Source organism: Myotis myotis, unplaced genomic scaffold (genome assembly GCF_014108235.1).
Source record: "Myotis myotis isolate mMyoMyo1 unplaced genomic scaffold, mMyoMyo1.p scaffold_m19_p_17, whole genome shotgun sequence".
In the NCBI taxonomy this organism is placed as follows: Eukaryota; Metazoa; Chordata; class Mammalia; order Chiroptera; family Vespertilionidae; genus Myotis; species Myotis myotis.
Window position 1 is genome coordinate 46,431,215 of NW_023416321.1, and position 21,411 is coordinate 46,452,625.

The following is a 21,411-nucleotide window of genomic DNA, read 5'->3' on the forward strand; positions in this document are numbered from 1 at the left end:
ACTCTGCTTCACCCCAATTATAGACAAGGCCCTATGATTCCTCAAGTGGGTCCTGAAGTTCCCTACCCCCCTCCCCATAGACTTCCCTCCTCCGAGAGCATTCTTTCCAGCCCTCCTTCGTCTAATACAGTGGTCGGCCAACTCATAAGTCAACAGAGCCAAATATCAACAGTACGATTGAAATTTCTTTTGAGAGCCAAATTTTTTAAACTTAAACTATATAGGTATGTACATTGTTATTAACTTAATTAGGGTACTCCTAAGCTGGCCTTTGCTAAAAACGTCCTCAATCTGATTGAGGTACGTTCGCTGAGGTCGACCCCTTCCAACTCTCCCATCCACACTCATCTTGTGTACTTGTTTCGTCTGTCTCCTTTCGTTCATCCTCACTTTATGTCCACCCCCCACTTCTTCTAACGCCACTTCTTCAAAATAGACTCGCCCAGGCCAAAAACCGACTTCTGTGCATGGGCCAGGAAGTTTCAATCGCACTGTACATGCGCACCCGCACGTGGTATTTTGTGGAAGAGCCACACTCAAGGGGCCAAAGAGCCGCATGTGGCTAGCGAGCCGCGGTTTGCCGACCACTGGACTAATACATTTCGATGAGACTCATGCCTTTCTCAATCTGGGTTAGCAGTCCTTGCTTCCTTCTCCCGACCACCACCCTCAACATTCTCCCTGCGCCAAACACTCACACAGTTAGCACAACCTTTATCTATCTGCTGCTACAGTCCTGGAAGCTTTGAGGACTGGATTGTGTCTTATTTGCATTTCGGCAAAAACAAATGATTGTTAGGTGAATAAAGGGTGAACGAATAATGAAGCAAGAATTTGAATTTGGTCTCAGAGGCCATGAGAAGCCACATGTGAATGGAGATGAGTGACATGCAAATGTATTAGGAGCGGGAAGGCAGTGCTCCCAGCAGCACAGATGAAGCCCATTTGGGCTTTTAGCTGGTGATAAACTGCCTGAGCCTACTGAAGACTGATACAAGAAAATATAAAGACATTTTACTAGGTGTCTCCAGCGGAAGCCGTGCACTGCTGTCTATCTGACTCCAGCCTTTTATCGCCTCTGAGATATTTTGCAACTCTGTAAATTATAGATAAGGTAGCAATGCAATAACATTCTTGACCATGGGCATGAGAATACATGCTTTTGGGTGGAGATTCTGGAGCTTTGGTTCTCCATCTCCCATCACATACTTCCTGCCTATTTTTGTTTTTAATTTTTTAAAATTGGTTTCAGAGAGGAAGATAGAGGGAGAGAGAGATAGAAACATCAATGATGAGAGAGAATCATTGATTGGCTGCCTCCTGCACACCGCCCCCCTGGGGATGGAACCCAGGACCCTTTAATCCGCAGGCCAACGCTCTATATACTGAGCCAAATGGGGTAGGGCCCTACCTATTTTTATATTCATCTCGACATCCCTTTATTCCAAGTAAACTTGTGTTCTTTTCACTTCTCCTTTGAACCAAAGGTTCTCTCATTAACAATGAGTGAAATGATCATTAAGGAGATGTAATCCTTACCATTATACCTGGATGAGAGTCATAATTTTACCTTTTGTTTTTAGAAAAGGATTCTTTACCAAAAAGGCTGGATTAACCGTGCGTTTCCTGGAAGCGTGCTCTCCACGCCGGGGCACGGCCGCCCACCCTCTCTCTAGGACCCCAGGGCAGTCCTGCTCTCTCTGTGCTGTGTGACTGAGGCTGGCCTCTGGGTGAAGGCTGTCAGGAAGCTGAGGATCGTGGCCAGCCATCTGAGAGCCATTTCTTAGGCCAACTCCTGGCTCCATATTACGGTTCAGGTCTTCCTTGTCTTCTTTGTCGCTCACATTTAGGTCTCATTTAAAGGCTACCCTAAGTACCTTTTCAAAAAGGTGGGTACAAATCAATGCCATTCTGGAGATGTGACCGGGAGGGGGAGTGACAATGACCGAGCAGCTTATTTCAAACACATTTTGAAGGAAGAAAGTACCGCTAGTGACAGGTTAGATGTGAGGAAAGAGTAGGAGCAAGGACCACTTTCTGCTTCTAAGCAAAGGTGACACTAAAGGGCTCTGAAATCAGCCACGTGAATTCCAGGAGCTTTCCACAGGGTGGGGGTCAGCGCAGACTCCGGGTGCTCACCCAAGAGCTGTTATAAACAAATGAAGACTGTGGTTTTCCTGTCCACGTGTGAAAACAGAAGCTGAGGGGAGGGGAGCACCAGAAAAGCCAGCTCCGGTCAGCCTGGGTGGGGTGAAGTTGGGTGGGGACCACCGGAGGCAGGTGCCAGGAAGAATGGCTGCCTCTCTGAGTTGCTCAGGGGCATTCTCCCAGTGCTGACAAAGCCAAATAAAGATCTTAAGCTGCTACTTTCCCAAATGAGTCCACGCCCAGCCCTGGGGCTGGGAACACACAGCACTAAGCCCCTAAGCAAACAGCCTCTAAGGAGAGAACAGGAGGTGCCTCTGCTGCCCCATTAGCTTGTTGGGGACATCAGCTCGGACGGCAGGACAGTTTTCCTGGGCAAGCTAACTGCACAGATTAAACTGTGCTGGGAGGCGGCAGGATACCAGGTGACACACTGAGGAAGGGGTCAGGGCTGTGCGAGATGCTGTAGGCTGTGTCCCAGGGATCTCAGGGTGTCCCATGAATTTATCCGGATTTCTCTCTGTGACACAAATGCATCTGTCCAAGGAAAGACCCTTCCCTGGGCCCCTCCTTCTCTGGTGAGAGACGGTTCTCTTCATATTCAGAACAGAAATGGAGCTTATTAAATATCACAACAGACTGTTACCCTCGCCAACTGCAAAACAAGCATGAAATCCCACAGCGCAGCACCCCTCAGCTTTTAGGGACTGTGGTGTCTGAGAAGGGGATGGCCCCTGGGTGCAGCAAAGGTGCACACAGCCCAGAAGCTCCGGCCACCACCAGGCCCCGGCCACCATCTGGTACGGCCACCACCTGGCACCGCCACCATCTGGCCCCAGCCACCACCTGGCACCGCCACCATCTGGCCCCAGCCACCACTGGGCACCGGCCACCACCGGGCACTGGCCACCACCGGGTACCAGCCACCACCGGGCACCGGCCACCACCTGGCACCGCCACTATCTGGCCCCAGCCACCACCGGGCACCGGCCACCACCGGGCACTAGCCGCCACCAAGCACCAGGCTGTCCTGGCCTGAGGCCTGAGGCCTGGCCAAGAAGGTCCTCAGGAGGTCAGAGCAGAGCGGACACGCATTCTCCATCACAGAGAAGGGCAGCACCACACTGAGGCCATGAGCCTTGCTCACCTCCGAGGCTCTGCCTGAGCTATCCTCAGAGCTTGGTGAGCACTGAGACAGGGAGCCGGCATGGGAAGGGTCTAAAGGTGGTCTTGTGAAGCCACAGACACCACGCCGCACACGCCAAGCTCATGCAACAGAACAGGTGTGTCTCTGGGAAAAACCCAAGGTCCTCTCTTTTCCTTGGCCACAGGGCCAACTCGAAGACCTTCCTAACACTTTATCCACAAGAAAGTACCGAACGCCCAGGTCTCGCTGGCTCACTGACCCACCTTCTCCAGGCATGTTGCTCTGTTTCAAAGATGGGGAGAGGGAGACTGAGGGAGGCTAGACGGAGCTGCCCCAAATCAAAGATCAGGCAATGGCGAAGCAGGGACTCGGAATGTTCAACCCAGAGTCTCATGTCATCCTGCTTCTCAACACTTGTGAGAACCAAGATAAAATGCTCAAATACAGTAGCCACCCCACCAGCCCCGCCCTCTCACCCGCTTCCTTTCTAAGGAGACCTTCGCCTTCCCTCCCTTCTGACAATGAAAAAGGTTTGGTTTAATTAATTTGGGGGATTATATGGGCTGTATATACTTGCATGGAAATACACTTACGTAAATATCATATAAACATGTACATAGAAAGAGATGACCTTCGAACATGGGAACTAAACCTCTGTTCTCGGCACCTCTGCCCTCAGGCTTCATTTCCACTCAGCCCCTTGCAACCAACCCTCACAACGCGGAAATCGTCGGAGTGGCCCTCCCACCTCCCCGAGGCCTGTCCCTATTCCTGTTCTCTGCTGCTCGCTGAGTCTGCCCTTTTCCACTGGGCCAGGCTCCTTCAGGAGGGAACACGGCCCCGACCCCGCCTTGGGCTGCCACACAGCACGCCCAGCGGGCAGCCGCTGGTGACACACACCCAGCCAGAGGGGAGGGGTGGGAGGCGCGGGCTTTCCACCCTGCATACAGGTATGGACACACGGCTGACACACGGCTGCCCCCTCAGCTCTCCCTCTTCCCTTCCCAGCATCCAGGTGTGTGAAGGGAAAAGCGAGCTGGTTCTCCATGTCAGAGGCCGGAAGTCACAGCTCAATCTTTAGAAGCGGGGAGTTTCCCGAAGGTGTGCCAGGCCAGCAAGCCTCTCCAACCAAGAAACAAGCAGGCTGCCCCACTGGCACTGTGAAGCCACTGAGCGAGCCGGGAGCCCAGCCAGGAGGCGGCTCCCCTTCCAGCTCATTAACCGTTTGCGCTCAGCATCACACGGGAGCAGCCGTGCAGCTGGGCATTAAGTTAGCCTGGCTGCCAACCAGGAACCAGAGCGCTAAGTGTCTGAAGAGCAGTCCCGGGAGCACACTCGCACCCTCCCAGCAGCATCCTCCAGGCCTCCACACGGCTCCTTCTTTGCATTTTCTCTTCTGAACAATAAGGAAGAGAAAGGGGAGGGACACACACACACACGCACTCATGCATGTGCACACATACAGACACACACACAAACGCACACACACACTCATGCTTGCACACACGCCATCCCTGCGAATGGCCTGCACAGAGGGCTAAGCCGCGGTAAGAAGGGCAGCAGGCACTAATTGCACATTCAGAACAGGTGTGTGCCTGCAGAGCCACCACTTAATTACCAGGTTTGGCATCTTGGCACTGGCAGCCGGGCCCTCTCAGCCTCTAAGAATGCTGAAACGGAGCGTCCACGGGGCTTCTCCCTGCGTAGGTCCGAGGAGCTGTGAAGTGGAATTTCTAATTACATGGCTTTAGGCTGTACCCTAATGAGAGGCTCCGTCCGGGCAGGCAAACAGCAACCGGCTTGAGGACGTGGGCCCCGGAACATCCTGAGAGGATACCAGCACTTGCCTTTTTTCTGGGTGGCACCTCCTCTGATCACCAGCAAAAGCAATTCCTATTGAACGCTACTCAACGGCATCTTACAAATCCCACTTCCAAATTGAAATACTCGAGAGAAAAAAAGGCGCAGGATAAACTGTTACCCCATGATGGCAAGGTGCACTCACAAGACACCAATCCCGCGATGCTGTCCATCCTCACCTGCATTTTTCCTTTGAGGGTCCTTCCCGGCATCCAACACACTTTCTCATGTCAACCTCCCTGCCATTTCCCTCGGGTTCCCTCTGCCAAGAAGACCCCTTCCCCACTTGATCTTCACATGAACTCCTATTCATCTGTCAGAGCCTTGCTTCGGTTGTCACCTCCTCTCTGAAGCCTTCCCAGGGGGACCCTCCCCCGCCTAGACATTTAATCACTCCTCCCGCAGTATTTCTATGCCTGGAACTCCCTGTTTTTGTGTGTGCCATGCCCTACTGTACTTAGCCGTCTCTACCTGCCTTCACTCTCATTCTCCAGAGTCAGTCTCTACAAGGCAGAGCCCCCACTGGCACCCCTTCACTCCAAGAACACACAGAACTGCCTCTCTGACCCTCCTTTCTGTGACGTCTTCATTCTGGTCACAGTGTCATCTCACAGGCCCATAAATATCCTCTTGCTCAGGCTTCCGCTCAACATCCTCTCTTTGACAAGACCTCCTGCTAACAGTCCTTTTCTCCTGCCATCCCTCTTCCCCATAACTCTATCCCCTCCCTCTGTTTTATTTCTTGTCATGGCTCCATCACTGGGTGAGACCTTCTATTTTTATTAGTTTACTTGTTTATTTGTTTCCTGTCCATCTCTCCAATAGAATGTCAGAAGCATGAGGGTCAGTGCTAATAAAACAGGCAATAAAATTCATGAAATGAATAAAGCTTTGCATCTGCAGAGCCTGGCATAGAATAGATGCTCAAAAAATTAATAAAATCAATATGCAACCATAAGAAATAGCACTGATACTAGTGGACATACAAATACAGGGACACTAAGAGCTACGCAAAATTGACTGGATTCCTCCCCAGTGCTCTGTCCCTGTTGCTGAATCCCAATGGACAGTCTAATCCTCAAGGTCCCCAATGCCGGTCCCCTCCAGATTGTCTTCTCAACACACTCCACTGAGTAGAGAGAAGCCAAATAATCTCACAATGGAAGCAAAACACACCAAATCCAAAATCGAATATAACTGACAAGCAACCAGCGGCTGGGAAATTCTTTATGGGGCTCACGTGTTAAACATGAGTGGGGCCGACCTTTAGGTCCTAAACCCAACTCCGAATTTGACTGGTGTGCTCACTTGGGAAGTGCCTTTCCCTGCAGCCCAGACCACGCTGTCCGCTAATGCTGGGTCCCCACCTTGAGCTTCTGGGACCTGTGACCTATTTGCCCCACCTGGGGGCTGAGCAACCCACCAATAGGTGACATGCCTTTGTGCGTCCCATCCCCCAAATTGACGTCCGCAAAAGACACCATTCAGGTAAGATGAGGTGGCTCTGATGAAAGTCCTCGGAATGAATGAAAGCTTAAGTCTGGGGGGAGCTGGCATGTGTGCCCTCAGCAAATGCTCCTTTGACAGAACACAAGAGCCGCGAGCCTGTCTCTACTTCTCCTTCCAGCTGAGACTGAAAGAAAACACAACCCTGAAAACCCCTGTGCCTGACTGGACGTCCCACCAGAGGAGACCGATGGGGAGGAGGCGGCCATGCTCAGGGTCTGCCCCGCACAGGGGCTGCCCCCCAACCAGGAGCCCCTGGCTGTTCCCTCCGGAGCCCAACACCCTTGGCCTCTGGTCTCCCTCTTCTAAAAAGAAGTGGCTCTGGACCAGGGGATGCAGGGCTCAGCCACACTTCCTTGGGGAGTGCAGTCGCTGTTACACGCTCACGTGGAATGCTCCCCAACTTACCCAAGTTCCTCCACAGTGAACGGTGGCGAGAAACAGGCTCACTTTGGGAAGACTGGGACCACCACAAACATGGCTTCTCTCTACTCGCAGGGTTCTGAGACAGGAGGGGGAGGCCTGTCCCCTGGCCAGAGAATGGTGGCCCGTGGGGTCCCCTCTCCACCTTGCTTACTGGGCTTGCTCAGAAGCCCCTCCCAGGAATGGTAGGGTTCCTCCCCCAGCGGGGATGGGGTCAGGAGGCCCACAGGCTTCGCCAGCTGTTTCCTCCTGGCGTTGGGCTGGGAAGCTGGCGTTTGGAGCCTAGTTGGCAGTTGGAGAAGAATGGCTCTCTCTCGCCCAAAACTTCAACCCTGAGAGGGACAGTCTGGGTTTGGGGTGCCATCCAAGTTACCAAAGAGACAACAGGAAAGGGCCGAGTGGGTGCTGTGATGAGAGAGGAAGCGTGTCCATCCCTTCTCGAGAGCACCGTCTGGACAAACACTGGCTCTAGAACTGAGGGCCGCGCACAAAGCACCCAGCAGGGCTGTGTCGTACCCTCAGAAACCACCTGCATGTTTTCTTGCTTTCTCTACCTTGAACACCAAATTATTTCACTTTTCTCAACAATACATGAAAATAATTCCAATGCATAATTCGTGTAAAGTCTCTGAATTTCTTTGGTCCAGGAGTCAGTGCTGGGCCAAAAAAACCCCTTCCCCGGGGAGATGAAGGCCCTGCCCTCCACAGAACACTGCACCTCTGAGCCAGCCTCCGGGCCCAGTTTCTCTTAATCCCCAACACTTCCTTCCTCTCCTCCTCCAACCACCAGGTCTCTGCTATGCCTCTCTCTAGGCCTTTCCCACAGTGCTGCCCTGAACACCCTTATTTGCTTTCTGGGACAATTGGCTGACAAACTCCTACCCATACTTCAAAGCCCAGCTCAATGGTTGCGTCTCCTTTGAGTTTCCTCCTCTTGGCTCCCACAGTTTCTCACTTTGTTCTACATTATTTCTCACCATGGCCTCTTGACCAAGAAAGTGATCTCCTCAAGGTGTCTAACAAGTGCTTAACATCCTATTTCCCAAGTACTTTCACACCCTCTGACCCATTCTAGGTGTTCCAACCCTGGGAGATGAAATCACATCGCGAATGAATGAATGGCAGACGCTGCGTTATTCCGTGAATAGCGCCACCGGATGCTCTGGCCATGACTTGGCAACAAGGCTGCACATTATTGCCTGATTTTCACAAGGGCCAGAGAAAGAGAGGGTGGGTATTAAATGTCCCGTTAAAAGAGCCGTAACTTTATAGGAAGGGAAGTGTGATAAGAAAGAAAAGCTAGTCGGGTCCAGGCAACCGAAGACCCTGCTGTGGTGTGAAACTGTTCCTCTCCGCACCGTGTGACACGCCCTGGCCAGCACCTGGCCGTGAGCCGGCGGGGCCCAGGAGAGGGGCCATCGGAACACATGTTAGAATTTCGCCAGATATGAGGAGTCCTGGGAAGTTATCAGGAGATAGCAAGATCGTTGTGGCCAGTGCAGAGTGCTTGGGAGGGAAACCCAGACGCTGCTGTAACTTAAGTTTTGTGCAAATAGGTAAATGAATCCCTATCTCTCTGTAAAAGGTTCCACTCGCCTTTTCCAGTGACACCTAATCGGAAAGTTTCCTTCGCTTCCGGTGTGACTAAGGAGCACTTTCAGAGCTGCCCTTGGCCCCAGACACAAAAAGGGAAAGTGCATGTTGAAAATATAAGGTGACTGTCTGGGTGCAGAGCTCCAGGCTCAGGCCGTGTGTGGGGGCCTCTGCATCAGGCCCGTGAGCAGTCCCGCTGGTGCTGCCATGAAACGCACACAGACCACAGGCTGTGCCCCGCAGGCGGGGATCAAAGCTTCGCCTCTTCCAACACAGCAGAAGGCCTGCTCTGTAAACAGCTCGGAGAGGAGCCCTTACCTTAGAGAAAGGGCACCAGCTCTGCTCCTCGGAGGAAAGCAGAACCGCAATTAGCCGGCCCGGGCAGGGCAGCAGGTGGGAGCCGCCTGAGACCCAGGGCAGGCCTGGCCTTGCAACCCCTGCCCAGGGCCCCTGATCTACTGCAACCCCGATTTCCTCCCTTTACTCCTTTCGCACAATCCCCCCGGGTACGGATGCAGGGTGCGGACACATGGGTGTGAGATGATGTCTCAGGGAGACTATGGAGTCTAATCCTGTTCCCAGGCTGGACAGAGAGGGCACAGGGCAGGAAACCCTGGAAACCTGCTCTGCTAACCGCCCCAGGTGGCCGCTACCCAGCAGCCTCCTCCGGTTACCGGCAGGTACTGAATGACAAGGGATGGTACTCAAGGAAACTTTGACAAAATTAATCAGGTTTTTGTGTGTTTTGTTTTGAGCTATAGTGCTTCTAAGGGCCTTTACTATGCTAACATGGAACGATTCAGATATATTTTTTTACAAATCACTTATACATTTTTTAGGACATTTTGTTCCCTGAAGAAACTTGAGATAGTGCTTCTCAAAGTGTGGTCTGCCCGCATTGTCTTCAAGAAGGCAGAGGAGGTGTTTAAAGCCACCATAAGTGGTCGACAGCGTTCCACATCCAGGCTCTTCTCAATGAGCTCCCTGGAGAGCACAGAGGAGCGGTGCCACACATTTGTGGCAGGAGGTAAAGGGAACAGGGTGCGTGGAGTCACCCGCAGTAGGACAGCGTATCATCCTCAGCGGGTGGGGAAAGGTGGTCCTGTGCCCGGGTTTGCTGAGTGCCGGTTCAGGAAGCACTGGTGGGCCGTCCCCGCTGTACACTTGAGGATGTTGACACCAAAGAGATAGAGGGACTTGCTCAAGGTCACAAAGCATCCACAGCCAAAGGCCGACCCCATTTGGGGGCCACATGGGAGAAGAGCCAATTAAAAAGCACAAACAAACATAAAATTAAAAACAGGAGAAGCATGTCATTGAAAATGATTTTAAGATGGTGATTCTAATTTTAACTGGCATCCAACTAGCCGACCTCTATACAGCCTCTCCCAGGATCGCTACAGAGTTGTAAAGTAAAAACTTAGTCAAAAAGGAAAAAACAAACAAACAAAAAACTTCATTCCAAAATCTAACGAAAAAGTCCATGATAAATGGAAATTCAATCCTGAAATAGTGCATGCCTAAAAAAAGGGGGCGGGGGGCGGGGGGGAACCAGTCTGTAACTCCCACACTGTCTGGCATTGACCCAGACCTCCTGGGAGTAGCCAAGTAACAAGGAAGTGAAGCTCACTATGTGTGAGACAATAAGGATCAGTAGGGACTCTAGCAAACAGAAGAGAACGCACCCCATTCCCAGTCACTGCTGCTGCTCTTCAGGTCCAGCCAGTTGCTGCCTTAATAAAAGAAGCAGAAAAGCTGCTTGTTGTGAAATCTCTGAATCTGTCAATATTGGTGATGAATTTACATGTTTTAAAAAACATACAAATATTCACTCTCGGATTTCCTTTACAATAAGTCCAAACAGTCATAACTCATCTGCCCGGTATAGCACATGGTGAAAGTGCTCAAACAGGGCATGTTTAGAACATGAAACTATTCTGTATGAGACTATAATGATGGGTACTTGCCATCATACGTTTGTCAAAAGCAGTAACATGTGCAGCATCAAGAGTGAACCCTAATGTAAGCTATGGACTTCAGATGATGATGACATGTCCCCGTCAGTTTATCGATAGTAACAGATGTTCCCCTCTGATCCTGCATGTTGATAGTGGGGGAGGCTGTGCTTATGCAAGGCAGAGCGTATATGGGAGTTGTCTTTTCACTCAATTTTGCTGTGAACTTAAAACTACTCTAAAAAATAAAGTCTGTATGTTTTTAAAGTAAGAACTATTATAAATCTTTGTTAGGTAAGTGAAAAAGTAGGTCAACATGATGTGTAAGAATGTATTATTTATTGACTATAGAAAAAGACTTCAAATGGTCACCTTTCGCTTCCTCCATTAAGCATTTCAGGTCAATGACATAAATGATGAGCTAACCCCCTCCCACCCCCCCACCCCCCCCCCCCACACCCACTCGCTTGCTTGGGTCTTCTGTAAAAAGCTCTTGGCTGGGAACAGGATGTTTACTTTTTTGTGCATCTGTGTTAACTGGCAGCACTAGCATATGCTAAGTGCCTGGAGACTCTGAAACAATCAGACAGGAGGGCACCAGGGACCCAATGAACAGCACACATCAGAGGAATGGCTGGCTGAACCAGGATGAGTTTGCAGCCAGAGAGACAGGAGGGAGGAGGAGTCCTTTCAGCCAGGGAAGGCACCAGGAGTGCTCTGGCGGGGAATTACTGTTCTCTAATTGTAGGCTGTGTGTCGTCTCCTGGGGGGAGCTACTTTAATGGATGTGTGGACCAAGTCCTGCGTTGTCTCAACAGCTCCTGCAGTAATGAGCGATGTCCCGTGTGAGCTTCCTGCCCTTTAACACAGGCCACCTCCTGCACCGCTGCAAACCTTCCAGAAAGCAAGGCTGTCTCCTGCAAATCCACAACAGAATCAATTCCCAGGGCCAGCCGTAACTCCCCTCCTGGCTGGAGGCGTTTATTCAGGCTGTCCTTCCTCCTGGACAGGACTGGAGAAGGTGAGCTCGTCAGTACCCAGAGAGCGCTTCCAGCCCACCCTGCAGGCCCAGGGTGCAGAAAGGGGCTTCTATGTTGTCCAAAGGGGAGCCATCCATGCCCCTCAGGAGGGGGCAGCTTCAGGCTGTGGGCCGAGGGCTGAGGAAAGGAGAGTGACCAGGGAGTGTGTGCCCCAGGGGTTCTAGGGATGCAGACTAGACGTGCTGGGAGGAGAAATGGCACCTGAGCCACAGTGCAGCGGAGATTCCAGAATCTAAAGGGAACGTGAGTCCTCACTGTTCTGCCCAACAGGAGCAAACTTCAGACCAGAAGCACCGCCCCTCCACGAGGCAGGGGCATTTGTGCAGGGGGTTAGAAGAGGCCGAGAGGAAAGGAAGGGAGGAAGGAAGGAAGCACAACAGATCTGGGGATAAGCTCCGCACGGAAGGCCAGGGCGGTGCAGGGCCAATTCAGCTCCGAGAACCCGAGGCCGTGCAGCGGGGAAGTCCGCTCCGGCCGGGGCGGGGCTATCGCGCAGGCGGGACACCATTGGTTTCCCGGCAGCCCCTAGAGCCAATCGGTGCAGGGCATGGCCCTCGGGCCCCTCCCACCGCAAGCGCGGGCCGCTACACCCCGCTCAGCCCAACAGGTGAGGCCAGAGCGCGGCGCGGGCTGGTCACGTGGCCGCGGCCGGCGACCCGGGGCCCCGGGCAGCCCCAGGCCAGGTCTCGGGCCCCGCCCCCAACGCCCGGCGGCGCGACCATCTGTCTCCCGGGCGCAGCCGCGACCAGATGCCGCGGCCCCACGCGACAGGGCTGTGCAGCCTGATCCGGGGCCGGGGCCGGGGCCGCGGAGCCATTTTCTCTGCCGCGGGCTCGGCCACCTCCGGAGCCGGTGAAAGCGAACGCCCCTCCCGCGGCAGGAGAGCCCCAGACACGTGGCCGCGCCTGGCCTGCTGGGGCCATACTGGCCACTTGGTCCCCACGCCTTTCTCGGCCCCATTCATTGAAGAGTGCGCGTGAAAATGCTGCTTCTCGGTCCCTTCCCCACGTTTTCACTCTCCATTTGCTTCCCAAGCCCCGTGGGGCCCAGAAGAACCTTCCGGCATCTGATGGGTTTCTAAGCCAGGGTGGCCTTGTTCCGAAGTCCGGGCCAACCATTGGGAGGAAACAGCTATTCTGCATCATCGGCTTCCTAGCTGCTTGGCGAAGGCACGTGCAACAATTCACATTCTGGCCAAAAGCGGTTAAAAGTGCTGATCTCGCCTCAAGAAACAGTCCAGCTTCGGCTTACATACAATCAATTTGATGTTAAACCGGAGACTTATTTTAACACATTTGCTGTATTTAGAAGAAAAATATTTTATCCCAAGAGCTCATCTGTTCTGTAACTAATTTATCAACTTACAGCCACGGTGAATACATGTGGTGTATATACACATAATTTTATAACGACTGTAAAAGATATGAATTCCTCCCTGGCAAAAACTCTTTAACCAACTCTCTGCACAGATCCACACAAATAATTTTAAAAGTAGCTTTCTTCAGGAGGCAAACAAATTTTGTCAGTACAGCTTTACTATTTAAACATGTTTCATCCATGACACACTGACGTAAAATGTTTAATGACCCAGTAACGTACGCTATTTTTTAATATGGGAAGTCACAGAAGTGGGCATTTAAAGGAAGAATTTAAAATACAGATATAGCTTATAGGAAATTACCAGCACTTGTATCTCTACAAAGAAAATTAATGAGGGGGTCTATTAGCATTTGGCAGTGTTTTAACACAGAGCCTCTGACTGCAATGAAAATTATTTATCATCATATTATTAAGCTAGTAATTGCTCCTCACTTCCTGAACTCTTTTCCAAATCTAAAATCAGAAAGAAAATTCAAGAAACACTAACATCTGTTTTATTTGTTGTTAGATTTCAGAAGAACATGAGAGTTCAAGCAGGTAATGTTTAAAATATTTTTTAAAGTTTCATGCTCTACTTACAAGTAGTTTTCAAAGATATCGGTATCTCATTTCTTTTCCATCATGGGAAGTGTTTTCATTTGAGGTAGGCAGCATCTTGTATTCATTACCCTTGAAAACGTGCCACATACTTGGCGAATTCATCTTGCTGGGATTCCTGGCTATCCCAACAGCCGCGGATGAAATGTCCCTTACTGTCTGAAATCACAGACTGTTCAATGAGAGAGATAGCACCCTATTTGGAAACTAACTCTATTCACAGCAAAAGAAATGTTCATTATGCTCTGCCTGTAAAGTGGACATTTTGTGCTTCTGTCAGTCAACTTAATTTCCATGTTCATAGAGTGAGAACATAAAGTATTCAGCAACTACTGACAGAACACAGCAGACAAGCAGTCTAGTCAAGTAGCATTTCAGTTCTGAGCTTTCAATAAATGCCACTTCCCTGATTCATAGCACTGACTGACTGATGGGTTTGCTTTAAAATTTTTGGTGCACTTTTAATTCTAAAGAGTTTTAGTGATTCTTATAGAACCAGAAAACCTTATGTCCCACGTGTTTTAAACAAAAAGGTACACCAGCATACAAATTTGGAATGAGGTTTTGTGACATACTGATTTTTCAAAATAGCTCAAAGTTTTCCTGCAAACAAAAATAAAACACCAAACTAGAAAAACAGAAGCTGTGACAGGTCACTTTACAATTTCAAATAAAAAAACTTTAACTGGAAATGTCTTTTGTAAATATTAGTCTCTATTAAATTGTAAATTTTCAATAATCAGGCTCCATTTAAAAAGGCAAAATTTACCCTTGTCAGCTTAGTCAATTTATAGCACTCTCTTTTAATAGTTTTTAAGACATGGGCACAACCTAATTTTTAGAGACCTGTTCAATAATAACATATCATTTGGAAAATAATACGTGTAATTTAAATTCACACATTTCAGCATTTTATTTATTTAAAACAAATAGGTTGCCATTAAATATTGACTATTTTATTAACTGAGCGCATCTGGGAAAACACTTATGATTAGGTTAATTTATGTTATATTTTCCCCTCAACTTGTAAAAGATTAATCAACCATTTTATGGTCTAATTTAGGTGCCTAATTAAAAACAGAGTTCAACACATGCTACACCGTCTTGCTAATAAATCCTGACAGCTTTGTAACATGATGGTTCATATTTCAAATTGTTGCATATAAATGTAGAATTTTGATCTTCACCCAGGAGCCTGAAGTGAGTTACATACTTGGTTTAAGCTCCAGGACTGAAAATACAATTACTTCAAAAAGGATTATCCCCAATCAGATCTTATCTCAAATATCCCTTCATGGAGAGGAAAACAGTCTTTGCCACCAAGTTGTTAGAAACAGACTAGGAAAATAGGGGAGAAGTTAGATTTCTCAGCATTTATTAAATTAAAACGGTAGGAAAACTTGCTACTTCCAGCTATTAGCTTTCAGGAGGGAGTTTTTCTGAAGTTACTGGGTTTCAAAATCTAAGTCTAAAGAAATCTACTCAAAGTTTGGTTACAGTTGTTTCCTAGTTAAATGTAAGTTTTGTCTTGACTCGTGGCACTGTATTTCTTTTAAATGAATAAATTCACTCCCAGAAGTTTTAGAGCATCTCTTTTAACCCCATGTCCTTCACACCTCCCAGCCTTACAAGGGGGCAAATGGAAGAGAATAAATCTATTTTCAGGAGGGACCTGTGTTGTTTTCTCAGCCTTTACACTTGAGGGATATTTTTGTCATTTTAATGACTCCTTTGGCTCTAACTGTCCAGTCCAGGCAGAGAAAAGAGACTGCCATGGTGATGTAATTACCCTCACTCTAGTCATAAACCCACTCTGGTCAAGCAAGGAGCCTCTTCTGAAGCTGATATTTTTTTAAAGTGAATGACAAAGTGAGCAATGCACACTGAGGTCACGGAGTCCATTGGAAAGCTCAAGCTCTTTTACAGCAAACCCAGTTTTGAACTTGTCATATATCACCACCATCATGTTTTTGGTCATTTAAGCGAGGGAGCATGGCACAGAGCGACCTGGAGCAGAACTGCCGAGGTTAGTGTATTAGCTAGCCATGTGCTAGCTGGGACAACGTGGGCAAGTTGCTTAACTTCTCGGTGCCTGTGTGTTTTCATCTATGAAAGTACCTACTTCATAGGATTGTACTAAGGAATACATTTGCTAATTCTGTAAAATTTGAAACAATACCTGGCACATTGGGAAAACATTCAGGAATGTTACCTACCAGCATTATAAACACACACACACACACACACACACACACACACACTTTTTTTTTTAACGTGGCCACATTATTAGTGTCAGGTTATTTTGTGCAACCAAAAATGAAAAGAAGAGTCAAGACGGGGAATGAGTTTCTGCTCTGGAAAGTTTAAGGCACATTTCTAGGTAAAAATTAATAATCACACTATTTGGCTAACTTAATTCCCAAACTGCTATCATTATTAACATGTGTGAAAATCTACCAAACTTACACAAAGTCCAAAGGAGAGATATTAAAGCATCTATCTATTTAAGTTTAAGTCAATATTCAGAGCCTAAATGTCAGGTGTGTGCTTTCTCCCCCCTGCCATCTGGGAGGCTCACAGCCCCAGAGCTCTCAGCCACCACCACAGCCTGCCAGGGAAGGGGCAGGCCTCTACCTCACCCCACGGGGTGCTCACCAGCACAGGCCGAGTCTGAGAGGCCTGAGTGAGGAAGAGAGCTGGATCATAAGCTGGAGAAGCAAACCCCCATGAGTCTTAGCCCCGACTAAGACATACTCAGGTTCCGGGGCAGATGGGCCAGGGGAAGGGCGCACTGACTTGTAAGTAGGTAGGGCAGCGGCAGAAAGCTGCTGCTCTCAGGCTGGTGGCGAGGTCAGCTCCGCGTCGCTGTGACCAAGGTCGCCTCCATCCCACAACCGTCAATCCCACAACAGTTCTGGCCGAGGAAGGAACTACAGTCAGTTTCGGAGACTTTAGGCAAATCCGCGCAGGCCCAGGCTGCTGGCGAGGCCACAGGAAGGACTGGGCACCAATCGAAACCCATACAGGACTTGGCACAGGCAGAGCCAAGATCTGCTCCTCCAGCCCATTATGATGCCGACACTCGGGTTCAGCCATCCATGCCCATAGTTTTATCACGCCTTCGAAATGCCGAAATGCTTTCAAAATGTTTCCCCCTCTCCTATTTTCTAGCTGTGAGGACTTGTTTGAACCACGTGTCTGACTGCAACTCTCAGGTTAATTATTATTTGTGCTCGTCTCCAATCTGCTGCCCGCCTGTAGGGACCGCGGGGAGATACCAGGACACGCACCTCTGGCGAGCAACAGGGCTTGCCCAGCCGGGAGGGCGCAGGGTGCTCCCTGGCACCGGGTTTAGCAAAAGCGTCTGGGTCAGACGTCTCCTCCGGTGTAACTACAGAAACTTAAAACGGCCGCTTTCAAAATAATTGTAAGTCTACACATTTGCACAGACATCCCGAAAATTCTTCATTAATTAAAATGTGTTCATTAAACAAGGCACTTAAAATAGTTTTTTCTTTTTCCTTAAAAACACCCACTAGCCCAGAGGCCGGCGTGTGCTGGCGCCGCCCTGAGCGCGGGGCTGGAGGGGAACCGCGGCGCTTCCAGAGTGCGCCTCCCGCCGCGCGGGCCAGGGGTCGCAGCCGCGGGCCGCGGGGCTCCTGGACCGTCCAGCCCGGCTCATCGGTTTAGGAAGATGCTGGGGGGTGGGAGGGGGGTGCTGAGGGACTTCCCGCCTCCGGTGTCCCGACCCCAGCCCTCGCGACCCCCACGCCCGGCGGCCTCGCTCACTCCGCGGCCCGGGACACCCGTCCCGCCCGACTCCCGGCTGCGCTCGGGTTTCCAGAGCGACTTCGTTCTTTATTCCGCGGCTTTGAGTCAATCAAAAGGAGCGGAGCAGGCGGCGGGCAGCAGCCTAAGAGACGGAATCTTCCTGCGGGGATTTCCACAGCCGGCCAGGTGCTTTCAAAGCCGGCTGACGTGGAAGATTGGAGGTTCCTGCCCGTCCTCCCGGCCCGGCCCGGCCCGGCCCGGCCCGGCCCCGCGTGTCTGATCTCGGCGCACTCCGGGCGCCTCCGGCCTCCGGCGGGTTCCGGCTGGAAGGGCACCAGCGATCCCCGGCCGCCCGCCCGGGGTCGGCACCCGGAGTGGAGCGGCGGCGGTGGAATAACAATAGGATCGATGACAATAGCTAACAGCCAGAGCGGCCCCACGTGCCAGCCAGCACCTGCCCGCCCCAGCGCACCCGCCTCTGCGCTCCGCTCCGCGAAAACCGCACGCCCCCGCGGCACCTCGGGGAGCACTGAGGCTCGGCCCGACTTAGCCAGCGGCCGGAGCCAGACGGGACTCCGGGCGTCCTTCTGAACGGCCGGTGCCCAGGACCGGGACGGTGGGAAGGGTGACCGCCGGGCTGGCTAAACCTCGGGACTGGGGCAACTGCGGACAATGAAAACATCCAGGACAAAAGGGAGTGGGGGGTGGGGGGCGGGGGGCGAGGGTGGGAACTGCGGCTTTAATCCCCTGGGTCAGCCCCCTTTTATCTCCCATCCTCTCCAGGGGCCGAAAGGGGGTTGGGGGCCGGGAGTGAAGTTCGGTTTGATTCTCCCCTTTGGTTTTCTGAGTCCCGAGCCTCTAGGAGGCTCCTCCGGCCTGGAGGGCTGCCTGGGATACGACTGAGTCTTGCCTGTGACGGGTGGGGAAGAGGTGGGGGAAGAGGATGGCTGGCGAAGAAGTTTCCGAAGGAAGGAGGGAGTCTGGACCCTCGGCTCTCCCGCGTCTCACCGGAAGCTGGACCGACCCAACCGCTCACCCCCAAAGCGGGCAGCGGCGGGAGGCGTTGGCGGAGGTCCTGGTTACCCGTCCCTTTGGAACCGGACCCACGACCCGACTCAAGAGCCGAGTTTCCGGAAACCCCGATCTCCGGGCAACCCACATTTCTTATTCAATGGACCCCCAATATTCTTCGCACCCCGACGTGTAAAGGGCCGGTGGAGTCCAGCACCCAGGCCGGGAAGGCGGAAACCGGCGGCCGTGCCGGGGGCGCCCGGATGCCTGCCCAGACGCGCGCCGCTCCCTCCGGCCGCTGCAGTGCGCGCCTTTGCCCGACAGGGACCAGCACCGCTCCACGATCCGCCCGCCGCTCACCCGCCCAGCCCGAGCTGCTCTCCAGAGAAGCGAGTTTGACCCTCTTGGGGTTCGGATTCCGGCAGGGAGGACTGTAATCAAAACGCGACCAGACTACCGCGGCCTGAGCGGGACGCCGTCCCTCGCACCCCACGGCCCCATAAGGGGAGCAGGGGCTGCTGAGAAGTTGGTCTAGGGCGGAGGCCGCGGCCGGCGGGGCGCAGCACGTCCCGAGCTCCCGAGGCAAACGCCAGCAACACTGCATTGATTCCTTCGGGACGCGGGGTGCCACCGTTAGAGGGCTGCGAGCTTCCCGGAGCGCCATCTCAGTCGCTGTACCCCTCCTTTGCGGAGAGCTCTCCTGATTATTTCTAGGGTACCGTGGGCCACTGAGCTGCCAGAGCTCCTCGAGAAGTTTCTATGGGTTGTGGCAAGAATCTCCCCGATCCCTCCAAACACTCGGTACCGCGCTGGGGTGGGGCGGGCCAGCACCGCGCATTCGTTCTCTGCCCCTCTTCGCCCCCAGGGGTTCGGTGGTTCAAGACGGTACCCCTGTCACTCCCCCAGCACAAGCCACGTCTCCCTCCTCCCCCGTTCTGGGTAGCAGCTGGCGCCTCTGGCCCTGGCCCTGTCGGGGAAACTCACCGGTACCAAGCGAGGCCCTTGTCGTAGCTGCGGTCGAAGAAGTGGGGCTCGGCGCCCACGGCGCGCACGTCGGGGTGCACGCGCAGGAACTCAAGCAGCGCCCGCGTGCCGCCCTTCTTCACGCCGATGATGATGGCCTGCGGCAGCTGCTTGCTCCCGGACCCACTAAAGAAGCTGGAGATGGGGCTGGGGGAGTCCGGCGCCTCGGGACTCTGCTCCTCTTGGCTCGTGGCGCCCTCGGCCTTCTCCTGGGCCGCAGCCAACGGGGTGGCTGGTACTGTCTGGAACAGCAGCCTGGGGAAAGCCCGGTCGGGACCCGTGGCCAGGGCTGGCGGGTCGTGGACGGCGCGGGACCCCGAGCCCAGCAGCAGCAGCCCCGGCGCGGCGGCGCACGAGCCGGCGCACGAGTACAAGAACATGTAGAGCCAGATGCAAAGCATGGCGAAGAGCAGCGCGAGCTTCCTCCTCACCGGTGGCGGGGGCGCCTGCGGCTGGGGCAGAAGCCAGCTGGGGACATGGAGGCAGGATCGGCTGCCGCTCAGGCGCTGCCCCATGCGCTGCCCGCGGGCGCGGCGAGGGGCATGGCTCAGCACATGGCACTGGTCCCGCCGGAGCCGTGAGCGCGGAGAGGGTTCCTTGGCTCTCCGGACGCCCGGTGGGTGGGTTTATTGCACCCGTGCGCCCGGGGCCACCGCTGCTGCTCCTGCTGCTCTTCCCCAGGTGGCGGCAGCAGCTGTAGCGGCCGCGGCTTTTGACATGTTGCCCGGGAGGAGCCGCAACTGGAACGAAAGTCGGGTGGCGGCAACTGCTGGCCTGGGGACGGCTCTGACGGCGCGACGGCCCGCTCTGGGGCAGGAGAACGCTGCGCTCCCGCGTCCTGGCCGCTCGGACGGTGCGTACGGCCGCTGCCCGGGGCTGCCTCCTCGCTGCCCTGCGAACTGCTCCTGAGAGCAGCCCCGGCACTTCCTCGCTGAGGCTGCGAAGGAGAACTGCGCAGGAAGAGTAGAGACCGAGGTGGAGTGGGCGGGCCCGGCCACCCGAGGGACAGGCCGCTCCACCTACCAGAAACCAGGACCACCATGCAAATACAGCGGCTTCGCTGAGGCTGCAGCAGCCAACCAGCTCCCGGAAAGTGGGGGTGTGGAAAGGGTTTGGGGCGGAGGAAAGCTGCCGGGCGTTTCTATTGGCTGCAGGATCCGAAGGGCGGAGTCAGGGACTGGTGACAGGAGCCGAGGGAAGAAGGATGCTGGCATAACCCGGCGCTGGAAGAGGACAGACCCCACCGAGTGGTGCACTTCGGCACCCGCGCATTTCCGCACTCGCTCCCCGAGCGGAAGCCTTGGCTGTAGTTGCCCATGTGTCGGGACGCAGTCCCATCCAGTTGTTTCGTGGGCGGCTCCCGGCGTGTGTGTGTGTGTGTGTGTGTGTGTGTGTGAGTGTGTGTGTGTTGCGCAGTAGGGAGGTTGGAAAAGCAATAGTCAGGAGGGACATGCAGACCCCAAACCACTCATGGGCTGGGAGGGGGAAGAGAGGGTAGGCGGTTTATGAAGTTCAAGTGGAAAGCATATTTGGAAATTGCTGTCAGATTTTTTTTTTAATGTCTTTCTTTCTTATTCTTTACCAGGAGTTGATCTCTCTAGGCCGGCCCGGTTAGCTGGGATCGGTGCAAACTGCCCTCAGAAAAAATCTTCTCCAGTTGCCCAAACTGCTGGAGAAAGATGAGGGTGAAGGGGGAGAGGGGTTAACAGGGAGATAAAGGCTGGTAAAATGTTTCCTGGTGCAAAAGTGAGTGTGAAAGTCACGTGTAGAAACTTTTGTCGGGTTATGAGTTTCTTGGGGACATTAATTTGAAGAAAATGTTCAATCCTCCCTTTTCCCTAAGTAAATAATAAAGCCCGTTCACCTTCATTGGGAAGACAGTTTGGTTTGCTGACCTGTTACACTAATTATTAGGTGTTGTTGTGTTCTCACCAATTTATGTCAAACTTTAAACACCGAC

At 52.6% G+C, this 21,411-nt stretch overlaps 1 protein-coding gene across 2 annotated transcripts in view; it reads right to left on the bottom strand.

Moving 5' to 3' along the window:
* Window positions 1–21,002, bottom strand: part of LOC118672202 (heparan sulfate glucosamine 3-O-sulfotransferase 3B1) — a 37,653-nt gene extending 16,651 nt beyond the window's left edge. Inside the window, exons 1-2 of one of the 2 annotated variants that reach the window (XM_036341737.1) lie at window positions 19,413–21,002; window positions 16,443–16,560 (exon numbers count right to left, since the gene is read on the bottom strand). In XM_036341737.1, coding sequence (XP_036197630.1) covers window positions 16,443–16,560; window positions 19,413–19,966 — 672 coding nt within the window. In that variant the 5' untranslated portion in view covers window positions 19,967–21,002. The remainder of the gene's footprint in view (window positions 1–16,442; window positions 16,561–19,412) is intronic. The other variant, XM_036341736.1, reaches the window with a different exon arrangement.
* Window positions 21,003–21,411: the final 409 nt, after the last annotated feature.